This window comes from Chrysemys picta, chromosome 10 (assembly GCF_011386835.1).
Source record: "Chrysemys picta bellii isolate R12L10 chromosome 10, ASM1138683v2, whole genome shotgun sequence".
Classification (NCBI taxonomy): domain Eukaryota; kingdom Metazoa; phylum Chordata; order Testudines; family Emydidae; genus Chrysemys; species Chrysemys picta.
In genome coordinates this window covers 34,768,002-34,787,461 of record NC_088800.1, presented here as the reverse complement: position 1 = coordinate 34,787,461, position 19,460 = coordinate 34,768,002, and the positions used below count along the sequence as shown (strand labels likewise).

Sequence of the window (19,460 nt, the reverse complement as noted above, 5' to 3'; positions counted from 1 at the left end):
GGAGAGTGAAGAGTGGCCTCTTACAAAATTTGATTGACAAATTTGACACAAGCTTTCTGGGAAGGGGCACAGTGTTGAAGCCTTGATCAGTCTGGGAAACATTGTCCAGAACGGAGAAACTATTCTGATCAGTTTTTTTAAACTCTACTGCAGTGAAACTGGCCCAGTTAAGGTTTAGATTCAGGGAGCAAGTATGAATTTGTTCACTCCTAATTCACTCCAATACTCCACTTCATACTCCTGGTACTAGGTTTAAGAAGCTGCCTCAGAAGGCAGCAGTCAACACGAACTGGGTGCTGTCACCTTTATTCCCTCAAAGTAAACCATTTATCAGTAGGCTCCTGTGTGCCTTTGGCAAGGGACAGAGTGTTGTAAGGGGAGTGTCCTTGACTTTGGAATTTACTCCTCTTAACTTCACTCCAGTCCTGATAAAGCCTAACTGTCACGTAGCAAATCTTTGCTATTTATTTTGGCTTGTCTAAGTTACTGTGCTGGACAGGGAGGATTTTGGGTTTTGCAGCCTGTCTTTTTATGTTGACATTGAGTCAGCCTGAATTTTGCTTTAATGATCGAACTATTCATGCACCATATTGTGTAAGATTGAAATAACAAAACTCTTTGAATTATCTTGCCGTGTGAATCTGTAGCCTTAAGGAAATTTTCTTGAAACCAGACAACGTTCAGTCGACTATCCTGGTTAAATCCTAACTAGCAAGGGCTGTCTATGTCCACGATTAAAATATTTGCTGTGTTCCTAGTTACTTAAACTGGTTGGTTAATGATTTTACAGTGGAAATCCTTTTTTTATTATTTAGCTATAACTGAAGTAGCTGAAGGGATTTTTCTCACTGAAGTCTAAAGGGTGAAAGTTAAAAGCATGTAAAAATGGGCCTAAGAAGGGGGTTATAAGGGTAATTTTTTGCAATCATAACTATAACATTTTTTACGGGTACTTGTTAAAATAATTTTTTTCTTGGAGCACAGATTTCACTCAACATTGTCAAAGTACTTTGACAAACATTGTCTTAATAGCCCTATAATTTAGATTACATATAAACTACAACCCAGACATTTGCTAAAGGCCATACAGCAAATATATAGCATGTTTGGCAACAGAACCCAGAAGTTCTAACCTTCAATTTCCTGGTCTACTTACTGTTTCATCTTGTTTCACTTTGTAGCTCTCCATTAAATTGTATCTGCAGATCTGAATGATTTCTCTCTACAATGGTCTCTTGAGTGCTTTATCCAGTTTAATTAAATACAGACAAGACTCCAGGAAACATGAAATAGTACACTTTTTTTTTTTATCATAAAATTTTAAGTTTTGCTGGTCAGGATGCCCTAAAAGGGGGAAGGATTATTAGTCTCATGAACACCTGTTATGCTATATTACCAATGCCTGTAGCCACTTCTCACAGAAGATGTCAACATCTTGTAGAATCCTTGAAATATGGTGTAGTCCAGCCAATATTAAACAAAATATGCTTTTTATTGAACTTCTTTCACCTGGTCTCAGAGCTTGCTTTCTTGGGTAAGTTCATCAAGAAGACAGCAACAAGCTGCATCTTACCTCTGCTGGTATTCTGGTCCTCACCCAATAGGTTTAAGGCCTGGCTAGGGTACAGAATCTGCACCAGTTACACTAGTAGATGACTTCATAACCATGGAAAATGGTAAAACATCAGTATTGGATCTGTCTGCTGCTATAAGACTGTTTGCTGGCTCTTGTGGGAATTGACAAATTGTCCTATAATAGTTTCATTCTTTCTTCCTAGAGTCATGATAGGAGAGCAGCTGATTGCCAAGACGTTTCACCTATGTTTCAAACTGATTCCCCACCCCGTTACCTCACAAAATTAAACATCTATAAAAAGATAACCTGGGGACATGAGAAGCTGTAGACTCAAATGTCAGTATTCAGATGACATAGCTGTGTAGTTTTCACCTCTGAGACAGACCGTGTAGTTGACCAACTTCTCTAGTGTCTGGATGAATAACAGAGTTGACCATGTCTTTATATGAAAATCTTTTGATAGAGTTAGGTCCATGTTTGCTGCCTCATGGGAGGGTGTCCATACCATAGCTATTAGAGAGGGTTGCAATCTCAAAGTCGCTTGAATTCAGCCTTACTCCAGCCTGATCAGATTGTAGCAGTGGCCAAGAATGGCCTTTATACCATCCCAAATGTCAAGAAAATTCTGCCTGCTCCTTATGATCAAAGGACTGGCTGTTGATGGCTCTGACACTTGAGGCTGGACTACTGCAGTGCTTTCTACTTAGGACTCACAGTAGCAGCCTCACAGATGCTGCAACTAGTACCAAATTCAGAGACCATCCCTTACATGGAAATGGTAGCAAACACACACACTGCTACGTTGGTTTTCCATTGAGTGTCATACCCAAAAGAAGTTTCTGTTACTCATAATAATTTCAATAGGATGGATATACACCTCTACCCCGATATAACATGACCCGATGTAACATGATTTCGGATATAACGTGGTAAAGCAGCGGCTCCAGGGGGGCAGGGCTGCACACTCCGGCGGATCAAAGCAAGTTCGATTATAACGTGGTTTCACCTATACCGCAGTAAGATTTTTTTGGCTCCTGAGGACAGCGTTGTATCGGGGTAGAGGTGTACTTAAGACCACTTCGCTGCATCACTCGAAGAATATTGTGAACAATGACTGTGCTGCAACTGAGTTTATCCAGACAAGGTTCATTGGGGCTGAAAATGAGGCTGTTGGGAGAGACCTTTCAGCAGAGATTAGGATGCAATAAAGATGACTTCTTCAGAGCGCAATGCAACTCCCACCTCTTTTCAGAAGTCTTTTTTCAATAAGATATCAGCACAAGAGCAGGAGTAGCCCTATCCTTACAGTTCCTATCACTTTACCTGTCTTAGCTGTTAAGAACATGGCAAATGAAATAGGAATCTTCTGAGGAATGATAAAGGTAATCAGTTACATCAGTGGTTCTCAAACTTTTGTACTGGTGACCCCTTTCACATAGCAAGCCTCTGAATGTGACCCCCCCCCCTTATAAATTAAAAACACTTTTTTTATATATTTAACACAATTATAATGCTGGATACAAAGTGGGGTTTGGGGTGGAGGGTGACAGTTCGCAACCCCACATGTAATACCTTGCGATCCTCTGGGGGGTCCCAACCCCTAGATTGAGAACCCTTGAGTTACATAATTACACAAACAGAAAACAGTCCTTGTAGCTAGTAAGCACCTTGTAATTGCTGGCATAGAGTACCTTTCTTCCATGTAATTCATCTCTCTAGAAAAAAATGTAAACCTAAATCTGGACTTAAATTACCACTGGACACAAACCCTGATGCAATTCAAAATACTGTATTAATGTACTCCGTGAATTCATAATATTGTTAAATGTAGGGCTGTCGATTAATCGCAGTTAACTCATGCAATTAACTCAAATAATTGTAATTTAAAAAATTAATCACGTTTTTAATCGCATTGTTAAGTAATAGAATACCAATTGAAATTTATTAAATATTTCAGATGTTTTTCTACTTTTTCATATATTGTATTCTGTGTTGTAATTGAAATCAAAGTGTGTATTTTTTATTACAAATATTTGCACTGTAAAAACGATAAACAAAAGAAATAGTATTTTTCAGTTCACCTCATAAGTACTATAGAGCAATCTATTGTGAAAGTGCAACTTACAAATGTAGATTTTTGTTTGTTTGTTTGTTACACAACTGCACTCAAAAACAAGACGATGTAAAACTTCAGAGCCTACAAGTTCACTCAGTCCTACTTTTTGTTCAGCCAGTCGCTAAGACAAACAAGTTGGTTTACATTTACAGGTGATTATGCTGCCCTCTTCTTATTTACAATGTCACCAGAAAGTGAGAACAGGCATTTGCATGGCACTTTTGTGGCTGGCATTGCAAGGTATTTACATGCCAGATATGTTAAATATTCGTATGCCACTTCATGCTTCAGCCACCATTCCAGAGGACATGCTTCCATGCTGATGATGCTCGTTAAAAAAATAATGCATGCATTAAAATTGGGGGAGAATTCTATGTCCCCTGCTCTGTTTAACTGCATTCTGCCCTATATTTCATGTTATAGCAGTCTCGGATGATGACCCAGCACATGTTTATTTTAAGAACACTTTCACTGCAGATTTGACAAAAGCAAAGAAGGTACCAGTGTGAGATTTCTAAAGATAGCTACAGCACTTGACCCGTCGTTTAAGAATCTGAAGTGCCTTCCAAAATCTGAGAGGGATGAGGTCTGGAGCATGCTTTCAGAAGTCTTAAAAGAGCAACACTTGGATGTGGAAACTACAGAACCTGAACCATCAAAAAAGAAACTCAACCTTCTGCTTGTGGCATCTGACTCAGATAATGAAAATGAACATGCACAGTCCTCACTGCTTTGGATCGTTATCGAGCAGAACCTGTCATCAGCATGGATGCATGTGCCCTGGAATGGTGGTTGAAGCATGAAGGGACATATGAATCTTTAGCGCATCTGGCACATAAATATATTGCTATGCCAGTTACTACAGTGCCATGAGAACACCAGTTCTCACTTTCAGGTGACATTGTAAACCAGAAGTGGGCAGCATTATCTCCTGTAAATGTAAACAAACTTGTTTGAACGAAGTAGGACTGAGTGGACTTGCAGGCTCTAAAATTTTACATTGTTTTATTTTTGAATGCATTTTTTTGTGCATAATTCTACATTTGTAAATTCAACTTTCATGATAAAGAGATTGCACTACAGTACTTGTATTAATCAGGTGAATTGAAAAATACGATTTCTTTTTTTTTACAATGCAAATACTTGTAATCAAAAATAAATATAAAGGGAGCACTGTACACTTTGTATTCTGTGTTGTAATTGAAATCAATATATTTGAAAATGTAGAAAACATCCAAAATATTTAAATAAATAGTATTCTATTATTGTTTAACAGTGCAATTAATCGTGCAATTAATCACAATTTTTTCATTCGTGCAATTAATTGCGACAAATTTTTTTAATCTATTGACAGCCCTAATTAAATGCTTGTCACCTTGTTGGGCCCTGGTCAAAATTTGGCACAAGTGAGTAGAAATTAGTTACCATTCAAAGTCTCTATTGAATTGTCTATGGTTAATGACTTGGTTTCTGAGTCTATTTTGTGTAATGTAGATGATAGTTTTTGTGAGATGGACAACACTCATTACAGCAAATCTCATAAGGAAAACTGAGAACTTAAGTGGCGCAGACCAAACCACTTTCTTTTAAGAGGTGGCCCCATCAGCACAAGGTCAGATACATTGTACTAAGCCTGTTCTGCAGAACACTGTGTGAACCTTTGTGGGAACCCTAAAAGAAATCCCAGTCTGAAGCATATTTATTACTCCTTTGAAGTGACACACATTTTACAAGAATAGCAGTGTTTCTTCCTTTCATATTAGACTTCATGGTTAATTTGAAGTAACAGATCATCAGACCTAAAAACATGTTGAGGAAACTGGAGCCCTGGGTCAGCTGTCTTTCTAGGGTACATCTACACTGCAAAGGCCCCCGTCTCCCAAAAACAGAAACAAACAAACAACCCCCCTGGCAGCAAGTCTCAGAGTCTGGATCAACTGACTTGGGCTTGAGGGGCTTGTGCTACAGGGCTCAAAATAGTTCCTGCTTGGGCTGAAGGCTGGCCTCTGAAATCCTGTGAGGGGTATATCTCTTGATCCATCTTTCCTGTTCTCAAAGTTCAAAGGAATGTGGGGGATTGAAAATAGGAGATACAAAACTGTTAATAATGAGGCCTGAAATGCCCTTAGCCCCTCAAAAATTCCCATGTACTTTACTGCCTTTGCATTGCTTGGGTTGTCAAATCTGTGGTCCAGTCTGGGCATACTCCCAGATTGTCAGGATCTGCTCCTGCCTTTCATTTATGGGACTGATGAAAATAAAGAGACCCTGTGCTAAGACTGGCATTCTTTTCCTTCATCAAGTGATGCCATTGTAGTATCCTCTAGTTTATCCTTAGGATGAGTTTTTATTTGAGGAGATAACGCTTTTAGCTTTCTAGCTCACTTCTAATTGCCAAACATTTATAATTGCCCAGAGCATACAGTACTTGATATCCTGGAGGAAACAGCTTTCAGGGGAGAACAGTGACTGACTGTTCTTTGCCTGGGCACTACTCCACATCTTATTACTGAGGTATCAGTTTGATCCTGGATTTGGCTGTTAAAATCCTGTTTAAATAATGATCATCACACAAGTAGTGTGTTGAAATCCTTTGATCCCTCTTCGCTTTGTTAGTTTTTACTTCTCTGTACAAATTTAACAGAACCATAGTAATGCCAAAGTGCAGGATAAATCATCTAGACCAACTCACATGCCTAAGGAAAACTTTGATCATCTGCTTTATCTTTGGGACTGGTGTCAGGTTGATGACACTGACTCCAGCCACCTGTAGTTCACTCACTACTAGTATGCACTGCAGGTACTTTTGTATAATGGTACAGCCAAACATACTCTTGTGTTTAGGACAACTAGGCAGATTTTTCTCCAGTGCAGTCTGCACTGGATGGATTAGGTACTCCTGCTGTGACTCACTGTCGATGTCATCGACTGTGCAGTTGACAAATTAGTACAAACTTCTATGAGCCACTAGAATGTGACCAAAACACTATGCAAATTGAAATGTTTGTACAGTGGGGAATAGCTGTGAGCTTCTGGAAGATAGTTTAAATTTTAAATACTGAATGCACCAGATGGTAACCCTCACTAGGATCTAGGGCTGTCCTCCGCCTGGTCTACTCAAGGTGCTTAGTCAGTTTGTTGACATGTTCTGAAATGTAATGCAAAAGCATGTCATGTCATATCTCTCATGGATATTAAAATAACTGGATTGAGCCACTTACTTCTTGAATACTTTTGCATATCATGACCCTTGAGTCCATTACAGATCATTGCTTCAACCTCTTCTGTGAGTGCTGGTGCCATTAGTTTAGGGATTTTGTTTGGATACTGGTTTGTAGAAGTTGAGCCTTTCATGGGAAGTGTGTGCTATTGATATCAACAAAATATTCCCAGGTTCCAACCATATATTTCGGCCTTCCTGTGACTGCTGATGTGTTGGATGAGAGAACAGCAATCTAATAAGGACTCATTTGTATTTTCCTATTGAAATCTTTCTAGAATCTTATTATTTTATAGGGAATATAGTAGACCTGCTTTGTGGTGCACACTTTTATCTGAAGGTTGTTAATGCTCTGCTGTTAGCATTTTGGTAAGAAGATAATCTAATGGGAGCTGAGCCTTCTTTCAAATACATTTGGATTCAGACAGTTTTGCATTCACGTGTTCACAAATTCAGGAACCTGTTTTCGCTCATCAAGCTCTCTAATTTCATTTAGCCTGTCCATTAAAGATGTGCAATTACGCTATGTGTGAAATAGCAATGGCTGATGTTTAGAGGAGCAATAAACAAGTGGTAAAAATGTTACATTATCTAATATGAAATTACTCTTTTTTAGTTCTGCTGTGCTGAAGAGGGAAATTAGATAGTGAAGAAACCTCTAGAGCAGGGGTCAGCAACCTTTCAGAAGTGGTGTGCTGAGTCTTCATTTATTCACTCTAATTTAAGGTTTTGCGTGCCAGTAATACATTTCAACGTTTTTAGATGGTCTCTTTCTAAAGTCTGTAATATATAACTAAACTATTGTTGTATGTAAAGTAAATAAGGTTTTTAAAATATTTAAGAAGCTTCATTTAAAATTAAATTAAAATGCAGAGCCCCCCCCCGACCGGTGGCCAGGACCTGGGCAGTGTGAGTGCCACTGAAAATCAGCTTGCGTGGTGCCTTTGGCACATGTGCCATAGGTTGCCTACCCCGGCTCTAGAGTTACAAACAAAAAGCACCATGTTACTATATTTACATTAATACTCCTCCCCCCCCAAAAGACCCAAATGCAATCCTGATGGAAACTCTGGCAAGGGTGTGTGTGTGTGTGTGTGTGTGTGTGTGTGTGTGAGAGAGAGAGAGAGAGAGAGAGCCTGAGAGAAGGCTGGAACACATGTAGCAGAGCATGAACCTTTCATGGCAGTAATTATTATAGTATTTTTTTTGAGAATCTACAACAAAAGCAGTAAAATAAAAAGGGACTGAGTGGGACAGTATATATTTTCTCTGACTTAGCTGCCATCAATGCAGACTCACAGGTAATTCCTCCTCTGCTTGTCAGGCAGGTGACAGCCAGTGGGTGTGTTTAGTACTCTTTCGAGTGATAAACTTATCTCTGAGCTCCAGGTCGCTTCCTGCATTTGAAAAGATGCGTCCAGAACAAATGTGACTGAATATATTTGTAGCTGCTTGGGTTGTTTGCTATTTGTTCCTTTTGACGAGAGTCCTTTGAGGCAGTTATATATGTCTTTTGTAGCCCCAAACAGGTATTTTCCTGCCTTTAGGGAGTTAGTGTGCAAGCTTTCATGCACACAAAAGGTGTGTGGGGGGGAAGGCACAGAATTACATGCAGTATGTATTTATTTGAATATTTAATTTTATTTAGAGTAATGAATCCAGTAATGTGCCCATCTAATACCCTGGAGGTTCTACTGACAAAATCAAAAATAGCCTTATTCTATGGATTGTATGTACACACTACTGCTTATATCAGTATAAGTTATGTGTCGCACGGGTGTGAGTAAGCCATCCCCCTCAGCAATGTAAGTTACATCCACCTAATTGCTGGTGTGGACAGTGCTATGTCGGCAGGAGAGCTTCTCCCACCAACATAGCTATCGCCGCCTGCAGGGGTTGGAATAATTAAGTCAGTGGCACAGCTAGTAGAACTGTAAGCTCTGCAGTGTAGCCATAGCCTAAGTCTGCAAATATGATGAAAGGGCTCTTTGCTCACCCTTACTAATGCATTCAGAGCCATTTTGAAAACATCATTTTTGCAATGGTGCCCAGATTCCCACTCTGAAAGGGGACTGTTACTTGTAGTGGGACTTCTCATAATAGTAAAGTTTAAGCACATGTATGTTTACAGGATTGGACCCTTTGTTGTGGCATAGACTATTAGGGATGTCCTCAAGTCTGTTTCTTTGTTCATTGTAGTAGTGGATGTTGCCACTCCTACCCTGTTTATTGATACTATTTGATTTCAAGAATGTTAAAGGTTTAAAGAATTGGGAAGTTTTGTGTTTTGGGGAAAATGAATACAATTGTCATTAATAGTGTGTGCTTCTATATATTGGATTATGATAATATAAAAACTTCTTGTGCACTAAATGTTTTTATTTTCATTCTTTATCCCCATAGTATACATTTTCAGAGGCAGAATGGTTTTGTGAATGTAGCACAGAGTTTGTGTATGATCCCATGCAATTCATAGAACCTCACTTTGCTTCAGTTTTTGTTTATGTAAAATGGGGACATTTGTCTTAGAGGGGGATAATAAATTTGACTCTACAGTATCTGGATTAAATTTGTTTTAAGAGTGAATAATAACGTGAGCTATAATGGAGATTCCGGCATTTAATTTTTTGTGCAGATTTCTACCATAATGCCTTTTTGTTAGGGAGTTATTGATGTGTATTTTCAAATGAGGATTAAAATTAGTCTGCAGAATTTCTTTATATGTTTTTGCATTGCAATTGGAACTCTGACAGCTATTTAGGGAGCTGAACTTGGGTAGAGGTGCCTTGTTTAGGCACAAACAAATGGAAATCCCTAGCCTCTTATTTATATATATATGTGTGTGTGTGTGTGTGTGTGTGTGTGTATATATATATATATATATATATATATATATATATATATATATATATATATATAAAAAAATGGATTTGTTTTAATTGGAGGAACAAGTAATAAGGATGGTTTTGCCTATGCCTATAAATCTTTTTTGCATTTCTAGGACTAATGGCAGAAGAATAAACAAAGATGGCAGCTATGGTGCCACCAGTGAAGCTGAAATGGCTTGAACATCTAAACAGTTCCTGGATCACAGAAGACAGTGAATCTATTGCCACTAGGGAGGGAGTTTCTGTCCTGTATTCTAAATTAGTCAGCAATAAGGAAGTAGTGCCCTTGCCCCAACAGGTTCTGTGCCTCAAAGGACCTCAGTTACCAGATTTTGAACGTGAATCCTTATCCAGTGATGAACAGGACCACTACTTGGATGCCCTACTTAGCAGCCAGCTGGCACTGGCTAAGATGGTGTGTTCAGATTCTCCATTTGCTGGAGCACTTCGAAAACGTCTGCTTGTGTTGCAGCGTGTCTTTTATGCACTTTCTAATAAATATCATGATAAAGGCAAGGTGAAACAGCAACAGCATTCTCCAGAAAGCAGTTCTGGATCAACAGATGTCCATTCTATCAGTGAGCGTCCCAGGTCAAGTACAGATGCTCTAATAGAAATGGGAGTCCGGACTGGACTAAGCTTGCTATTTGCACTACTAAGACAAAGTTGGATGATGCCTGCTTCAGGACCTGGCCTAAGTCTTTGCAATGATGTCATTCATACTGCAATAGAAGTTGTGAGCTCTTTGCCACCCTTATCTCTAGCAAATGAAAGTAAGATTCCACCAATGGGACTTGACTGTTTATCACAAGTAACGACATTTCTTAAAGGAGTAACTATTCCTAACTCTGGTGCAGATACTTTAGGTCGTAGGCTAGCATCTGAGTTGCTTCTTGGTTTAGCTGCCCAGCGTGGTTCTCTGAGATACCTTCTTGAATGGATAGAGATGGCTCTAGGAGCGTCAGCAGTAGTAAATGCAATGGAGAAAAACAAAATGCTGCCAAGTCAAGAAGGGATGATCAGTTTTGACTGCTTTATGAATATATTAACACAGATGCGGAGATCTTTGGTATGTATCTTCTGTTTGGAACTTGAGTTTTATTTTGGTTAAACCTTTCATTGTCATTAACAACTTTAAATAAATTCTTACTAATTTGCATCTAAACATATCACCTCAAAAACTGAATGGAATATGTATCCGTTTTTAGTAGCAGTATAATTGCTTTGAAGAGGTTAGAAATTGGATAGAGTATATTCATTAACATATTGTTTGAATGTCTTGTTGCCTGCCACCCTCAGCCCCCTAAAAAAGCCAACCAAACAAAAATACCTGACACTTCTGGTGTGATAGTACAGAGTATCAAGAACGTACTGTAATTATCCACTTGCAAATGCATTTTATTCCAAAATAAATATAGTAAAAAGTACAAAACTGGGTTTTAAAGTTTGCTTTCTGTTGGACTCACTTAGTGTTCAAAGTTGTGTAATATGCTTGTTCACTGTTGAAATTTGTGTAGCATGTGACATCCCCACCCTCCTAATTAACCCAGACCTCTGCTGCTTGTACCTTTGGGAGAAACAGCAAAATTTGCAAGCTGTTGTGTAAATTCTGAACAAGAGTGAAATTGATGGGATTCTTGTAAATTTCATTGTGCTGTTGGCACTTCCAGAGCGAGGTTCCTTTCCCCACTGGAATATTCTTTAAAGTCTTGAAATCCCAGGGGATTGTGCAATCAAAAACCTATCAGGCCTAAGCTTAATATGCAGAAACTCAAACGGGGGCAGATTTTTCTCCTAAACTGAAAAACAAAAACCTCTGCCCTGCCCATTTGGTAAGAAACCTAAATTATTAAACCTATTTTGAAAGAGATTAAAGGAATAGGAGAATTTTGTTCTTTTTTTTGTGTGTGTGGGGGAGGCGGGGACACAGCATTAAACCAATAAGTGTACTGCAGAAAATCACTATTGTATATGCACAGTACAGACGCCCTCCCAACTTATGCAATCGTTCTGTTCCGGAAAGCCTTGCATAACTCGAATTTTATGTAAGTCGGAAACGTATACCCGTATGTTACGCAAAAATTTCCGCAACTCGAAAATCCTATTTCTGGCTTATGGAACTTTTTCCGTAAGTGCGAATTTACGTAAATCGGGTCTTGCATAACCCGGGGAGCGTCTGTAATACAATTGGCCGTATGGGTATTTTACAGTTTGTGTCAGCTCTATGTTGAAAGGAGGTGAGCTGACCCAAGGATTTATTAGGGACTAGTGCTTTATTTAGGAGGACTTGAATCAGATTCTGAATCAAACCAGACGCTTTACAATGCTTTATTATAGTGCTTGTCTTTCAGACCTTAGTTATGTGCGACAAATGCACCAGTGAAAGACCAGTGTTTGCATAGAAAACCTCTGTTTATATAGAATTGAAGCTGTCTAATGTGTCTAACTTGTTTTTATGATTTAAATATAAAAACATAATTGAAACCATTGGAGGATTTGCATCATACAAAAATAATAGTGTGAGTGATCTGTGGTTTAAGAGAAAAAGCATTCACCTTAAAAATGCACACAAACCACTACTTTAAAACAATATTAAGGAAATCAAAACTCAAATTTAAGAATTAATCCACCAGGATTTTTGGAGTGGTTAATTAAAAATTAAAAGTCTTATGAATATATTATATTTCCCATGTTATTGTTTAGTTATTCAAAATTAAAAATTATTTTGGTTATAGACTGATTTCCAAAAACAAATTTGTTTTCACTGCACAACTAGAAGAATAAATGCATCAAGAATAGGTTGTATAATGTGCCGTTGCTGTGTGTACTTATCTCTTTCTGACAACATCACCAATGTTTTTCAAATTGTAGGGATCATCTGCTGATCGAAGTCAGTGGAGGGAACCAACTAGAACACCTGATGGTTTATGCTCTCTCTATGAGGCAGCTTTGTGTTTGTTTGAGGAGGTAAGTCTTTTAACGATCCTTGAGATTAGAGTGAAACAGTGCAAAATACAATTCACTCATTTGTTTAGCTCAAATTTTTTTTTAAGTGAAATTATTAACTTTGTGGTCCTTCTAAGGATATCCAAGTGTTTTACAAACATTTTATGAATTAAGCTTCACACTTATCCTGTGAAATGGGAGGGAGGGGAAACCCCCATTTTACAGAAGGAAGACTGAAGCTAAAATACTTGGCCAAGATCATAATGCAACAAGTCTGTTGGATGGCTGGGCATACAACCCATATATCTCTTAAAAAGAACAGGAGTACTTGTGGCACCTTAGAGACTAACACATTTATTTGAGCATAAGCTTTCGTGGGCTAGCTTATGCTCAAATAAATTTGTTAGTCTCTAAGGTGCCACAACTCCTGTTCTTTTTGCGATTACAGACTAACACGGCTGCTACTCTGAAACCAGTCATATATCTCTTGACACCCAGGCCTGCATTTTAACCACCAGAGGATTGCTAAAAGTCAGTATTGTGCTTTAGGTAGAAAATTGAATTAATCAGAATGACGGGAATGTAAGAATACACATGTTGGTTGGCCAATAGGAAAATGCATTGAAAGTTAACTAAAATTCTTGTTTAGTTACCGTGTTAGTGTTTCTTTTTTATTTTATTGCAATAGGTTTGTCGAATGGCATCAGACTATTCTAGAACATGTGCCAGCCCTGACAGTATACAAACTGGTGATGCTCCCATTGTTTCTGAGACTTGTGAAGTATATGTTTGGGGTAGTAACAGCAGCCACCAGCTGGTAGAAGGAACACAAGAGAAAATACTTCAGCCCAAACTAGCACCAAGTTTTTCTGATGCACAAACTGTGAGTGATTTTTGTAGAGGTATCTAATATACTGTAGTGGTAAACTAAGAAGATGCATATCATGTTTGAAGTTTTTCCAGTTTTTATACTTTAATATATAAGATCTAAAGAGTTTTTGTGATTAGTTTTGACTGTCAGGTCCTAATATTTGAAAAGAGAAAAACATCTGGAAATATATCCTTATTCTTTTTGGGTCTGTGAAGAAACATGATTGTTCTCTACAGTAACACTTATACATGAATCTACTTTTCCCTAAATGACTGTGAACAGATGTATAAGTAAATCCTCTAGTTCATTATAAAAGCTGTTTGAAAAGATGATTATTTTTTGTGCTTCACTCTTTACCAAAAAAAAAAAAAAGCCCCTAAAGACCAAAAGATGTTCTAGCTGTTAATATTTATTTTCCATCAATTACTTTCACACCAATTTTGCTTAGTTTAAAAGTCAAAGCAGGACCTGTCCAACTGCTAGCACAGCAAGCTTGACTAGCTTTTTGAAAATCAGTCTACAGTATGTTCTTTCTGTTTTCAGTCATGGATTCTGCTGGCACAACTTAGTTAGCACTTTTGTTGCTACATGACACAAAATAGAAAAGTTTGTTCTTTTGCTGCTATGTTAGCTTTGCAGTGTTCATGTAGGTAAAAGCTTGTTTTGGTCACAAGATAAAGATGTGATTATGGTCCAGATTCTGCAGTTAATTCTGTTGAAGTCAATGGGAATTTTTATATGCCAAAGGACAGTAGGTTCAAGGCTCTAATAGGGCAAGCTTATGCATCGGGGGAGGGATAGCTCAGTGGTTTGAGCATTGGCCTGCTAAATCTAGGGTTATGAGTTCAATCCTTGAGGGGGCCATTTAGGGAACTGGAATAAAAATCTGTCTGGGGATTGGTCCTGCTTTGAGCAGGGGGTTGGACTAGATGACCTCCTGAGGTCCCTTCCAACCCTAATATTCTATGATTCTGTGATTAGCATAACTACATTTCTAGCAAATATAATATACATAAGCATAATGTACATTCTGTGTGTATTTTGGGTGCTGCATGGTTTGTGTGGAGAAATTCCTTCTTGTGCTCTCCAAGTAATCTTCTTGTGCCCAGGAATACATATTTCTTAAATACATATTTCTTCTGTGTTTTGTGTATTGTTAATAGAACTACACATTTTAATGTTCAGTGAATTCATAATAGTGTATAGAAAGGACAATTTATCATCAGTTACAGTGAAGCATAACCTACTGTAAGTCTGTTCCATTAAGCTGTTTCTTTGTTTTTTTTAACCCTGGAAGCAGGGTTGGGATGGCCGAGATGGCAAAGAAACCCCATTTGAAAGAAATCTCATGTCCATTCATGAATCTGACAGAGCTAAAGGAGGCCCAAATCACCCTCGCAAAATTTATGCAAGAGAAAGTCCCTAGTACCTACGTGATATTTTATTATTCCTGCTTGATTTAGTTATGTGTCTTTAAGGTGAGAATTACAACTTAAACTATGTGAGTGAAGAGGTGCAAATTACTAGGTAAAATAGCTTTATTGGGGTGTATTTATATTATCCATGTAGTAAGAATATAGCTTTATTTTGGAATTTAAGAATGCTTCTAATTTAAGATTTACATAAGATAAACTTAATCTGCATTCCCATAGCTTGTTCAAGTCCAGACGCCCCTTAATTTTTAGTTTGCATTATTACAAAAGGGATCCATGAAGGAATACAGCATTCTGTTAAAATTACAAACTTTAAGCTTTGCACGGTTTATTTATCTAATGTATTTTCTTTTGTAACATTTTTATCTTTTTTGCTTATAGATTGAAGCCGGACAATATTGTACTTTTGTCATTTCCACGGATGGTTCTGTCAGAGCCTGTGGTAAAGGCAGCTATGGGAGGCTAGGACTTGGTGACTCCAATAACCAGTCCACACTGAAAAAATTGACTTTTGAGCCTCACAGGTCTATTAAAAAAGTATCATCTTCTAAAGGATCTGATGGTCACACTTTAGCATTTACCACAGAGGGGGAAGTCTTCAGCTGGGGTGATGGTGACTATGGAAAACTGGGACATGGAAATAGCTCAACACAGAAATATCCCAAACTTATTCAGGGTCCTTTACAAGGAAAGGTATGTTTTATGTAATGGAACGTCTTTTTGTTTTCATGCCTTTTTAATTCAATGCTGTTACTTCCATAAGGCTTCAAATATTTCAATTTGTATTTAAAATTACTCTTTTGGGGAAGCTGGAAGGGTGAAGTTCCCTGTTTCAGCTAAGCACTTAAACATGCATTCAACTTTAGTCATGTGAGTAGTTCCTTTGGTGGTTAGTGGGTTTAACTCATGTGCTTAAGTGCTTTGCTGAACTGGTACCTAATTTCAAAAGATTACTGATCTTTTTAGTTACATGTAATAATTTTAACATAGAATCCTTAACACTCTCGGTGCTTTTCCTTTTCAGAGTTCATTAGTTAATCCTCATAACTCCTAGGTGCAGTAGATTAATACTGTATTATTCCCATTTTTTCTAATGAAGAAACAGAGAGAGAGAGGCTGAATGATTTGTCAAGGCCACAGAGGAAGTCAGTTGTAGAGCCAGAAGTAGCACATGGGAGTTTCTTGCTCTCAGTTCTCTCTCAATATTAAATGGCAATATGTACAACTTTAAGTGATTTTTTTTTAAGTGACTCTCTTGAGATGATTAAGATGAGCCACTCTTACAACTGCCGTACAAGTGGGGGGCAGTGGGGTGGAAAGGCTTTTAGGCTCCGTGCACCCTATTTGCCATCAAATTTATCTCTTGTACGGAATGCCCTCATTGGACAGTTCCCAGACCCTGAAACAGAGTGGTCCATCCAGAAGAAGGTGGTGCAATGGTGGAAGTGAGCCTTTTCATGCTTTGCTCCATGCTTAGCTTTTGGTTTGCACCTGTAGGGAATAGGGCAGTTAACAGCTCGGTGTGGATTTTCCTCCCTTCTTCTATTTACTGCTGCCAGACTAGGTTGCTTTGCAGGCATTATCGAGTTTAAATAACTCTTGTTTAAGCTTGCTGGATAAATAAAAGTTGTGGCCATATGGTCAAATTTCAGATTTCTGTCTTTCTTTGTTGCCCCCCTGCCATTTGCAAATGCTTGTTAAATACTAAAAGACCATTTGTAACAATAATTTAATGAACACGCTATATTTTATGAGGGCAAACAAATGGATTTATAGTACAGTAGTCCAATGTTCTTATTGAAGGCAAACTTTCATAACCCTGTTCTTTGGTGAGTCAAAATTCTGTATGATTCTACTACTTGCAACAGCTTCAGTTTTAGAAACTTTTTTCTTTGCATGTAATGCAGATAGTTGTATGTGTGTCAGCTGGATACAGACACAGTGCTGCTGTTACAGAAGATGGAGAGTTGTATACTTGGGGTGAAGGAGACTTTGGAAGACTAGGTAATTTAAAAATTCCTTGTATGAAATTGACATGACCTATTGCTTTTGAAAAGGGCATATGTTCAGTAATGACCCTACACATTTATTCAGATTTTTTCCTTGTATATTAGGGTTTCTGAAGTTTTCATATTTACTTTGCAAAATTAACTATTTCATGTCTGATTGTTTTCAAATAAAATGCTTCTCCCAATACTCCAAACTGTCCCCTATGCATTCCTTGCTGACAAAACCCCCATACTTCAAATACTCTAGCTTCCTCAACAACTTCTGTAATAATAATAATAATAAAAAAAAGTTTGTAGAACATTGAAATTTAAAATTAAAATGTAGGTCAAGTTTGTCATGAAGTACTTTGGCTTCTTAAGTGGTAGGGTTACATACAGAAAGGACCAACTGGAAGTTAGAAATGTTGGGGCCAATTGTATACATACTCATGGGGGAAATGGAGAGGGAAAAAAAGATTTCTGTTTCTTGAGTGAGGGTAAGTGTACTGTATTCATTTTTCCCTTTCCTTTGATTTGTCTGATTTTGAGTTTTCTACTTTTTTTTATTACGTTATTTGGGCTATAACTATGTGACTGGTTTTTTTTTCTATTGAACTGTTAATATAATTGGTTAGCTGTATGTAGCTGTTATTTATGGTAACGAAATTATTATAGATAAAAATCTACCTCTACTAATTCTTAAAAGTTAAAACAGTAGTACTCCAGAAGTTCTCATCTTAAGAAGGATTAATGGTGATTTGTGTGCTAGGTGAGCAAATTAAAATTTGTGTGTTCTATGTTAATTTTGTTAAATGAAAAACATACTTTTCTGTGTTTTGAAATTTCACAGTGTATGCAAATAAGTTCTTGAAAATTGCAGTGAAATTTTTTTTTTTAATCAGGAAAAAGGTGCTCAAATAACAGTACCACTAGAACCTCATTAATTCACACTGACTAGAGTGATCCGTTATGAATTATTGAACTTTTGCAAAATAACAAGTGAGAAAACAATTAAAGCCAGTATTCTGCATCTAAAACATATTTATTAATTTATTTGACTATTTCAGTTCATTTGTCCTGTGCCAGACCAGATCTGGGGTAGTGTAGCTTTCCTCCCAGCAGGTGGCAAAAGCAGAACACAGTTGGTACATTTAAGGTTTATTGGATACCAGATTTCAGTTGTTCCTGTTTTCAGTAGGTGCTGCTCTGAGGCTTAGGTCTTTTTGCGGCTAGATTTTAGAAAATCAGTCTCATGTTCAGTCTTACTGCTCTATTTTCTCCAGATAAGGAAGATCATAGCATCTATTTAGTTTATGCTATAGTCCCAATGTCCTCTGGGCTTTCAAGTATTCACCTGGATCTGAAGTGGGCTGAACAGATTCCTGGATTTGCTGTTCTGATTTAAAGATTAGTGTTTCAGGCTACTCATCCTGGGTAGTTCTCTGTTCAGTGGCTTTCTGTGATGCTTACCTGCACATACTGACTTTTACAGTCCACATTCAGGGAAGTTACTTACCCTATGAGACCACTATCTTTTGGGCTAGCCACCACCGAGCATTAGAAAGGGTACGTTATCCCCATCTAGCCTAGTTTTGGTGAAACAAATCTAATTAGCAGGTAAGAAATTTCCCTAAATTATGATGCTTCATAATGCACTAGTAAAAGTTCTGTAGTACATTTTGTAAAAGTAATGAAGCGTTGGTAATTTGAGACCTTACTACAGAACTTTTCTATTAAATCATTGCTGAGAAGTAAGAAGAAACATACAATTTTTGTATCAATTACAAGGTGATGAATTAGCAAAGTTCTACTGTAATTATAATGCACAAATGGATCTTAGAATTCATAAACAGGAGAAAGGAAACGTATCAAAATATATTTATTTTTTGTTTTTCCAAGGTCATGGTGACAGCAATAGCCGTAACATTCCCACTTTAGTCAAAGACATTAGCAATGTAGGAGAAGTTTCCTGTGGCAGTTCACACACAATAGCGCTATCCAAAGATGGAAGAACAGTATGGTCATTTGGAGGAGGAGATAATGGTATGTAAAAACTAACATTTTAATAGTTAACATGGGTCATTTGTGATTTGAAATATGGTGAAGTATTTCTACATTTTTGAAAAATCTGTTGCACATCAAATGGACTGAGTTGTTATCCACGGAGGAGCTAAAACTGAAGATTGGTGAGGTAAAAGGTTGTTTGTAGATGCAAATATCTTGTGAAATTGTATAAAGGTACAGAAAGCAAGATTGTAATTAAGCAGAAGGACTTGTTCAGGGGTGTAAGAGGAGACTTTAATTCATGTGATAAGATGAGGCAAGTCCATGAAGGATTTTTAAAAACAAAAATAACATTTGTATGTATTGATTTTTACCTTAAATCTCAATTATAATGCACTGTCTTTTAGTGTGAGGGACT

At 37.6% G+C, this 19,460-nt stretch overlaps 1 protein-coding gene across 13 annotated transcripts in view; it reads left to right on the top strand.

Moving 5' to 3' along the window:
* HERC1 (HECT and RLD domain containing E3 ubiquitin protein ligase family member 1) overlaps positions 1–19,460 on the top strand; it is a 218,434-nt gene that overhangs the window by 35,674 nt on the left and 163,300 nt on the right. For all 13 annotated transcript variants that reach the window (XM_065558371.1, XM_065558376.1, XM_065558370.1 and 10 more), the window contains 6 exons: positions 9,914–10,869; positions 12,672–12,767; positions 13,435–13,629; positions 15,432–15,743; positions 16,958–17,054; positions 18,938–19,081. In XM_065558371.1, coding sequence (XP_065414443.1) covers positions 9,940–10,869; positions 12,672–12,767; positions 13,435–13,629; positions 15,432–15,743; positions 16,958–17,054; positions 18,938–19,081 — 1,774 coding nt within the window. In that variant the 5' untranslated portion in view covers positions 9,914–9,939. The remainder of the gene's footprint in view (positions 1–9,913; positions 10,870–12,671; positions 12,768–13,434; positions 13,630–15,431; positions 15,744–16,957; positions 17,055–18,937; positions 19,082–19,460) is intronic.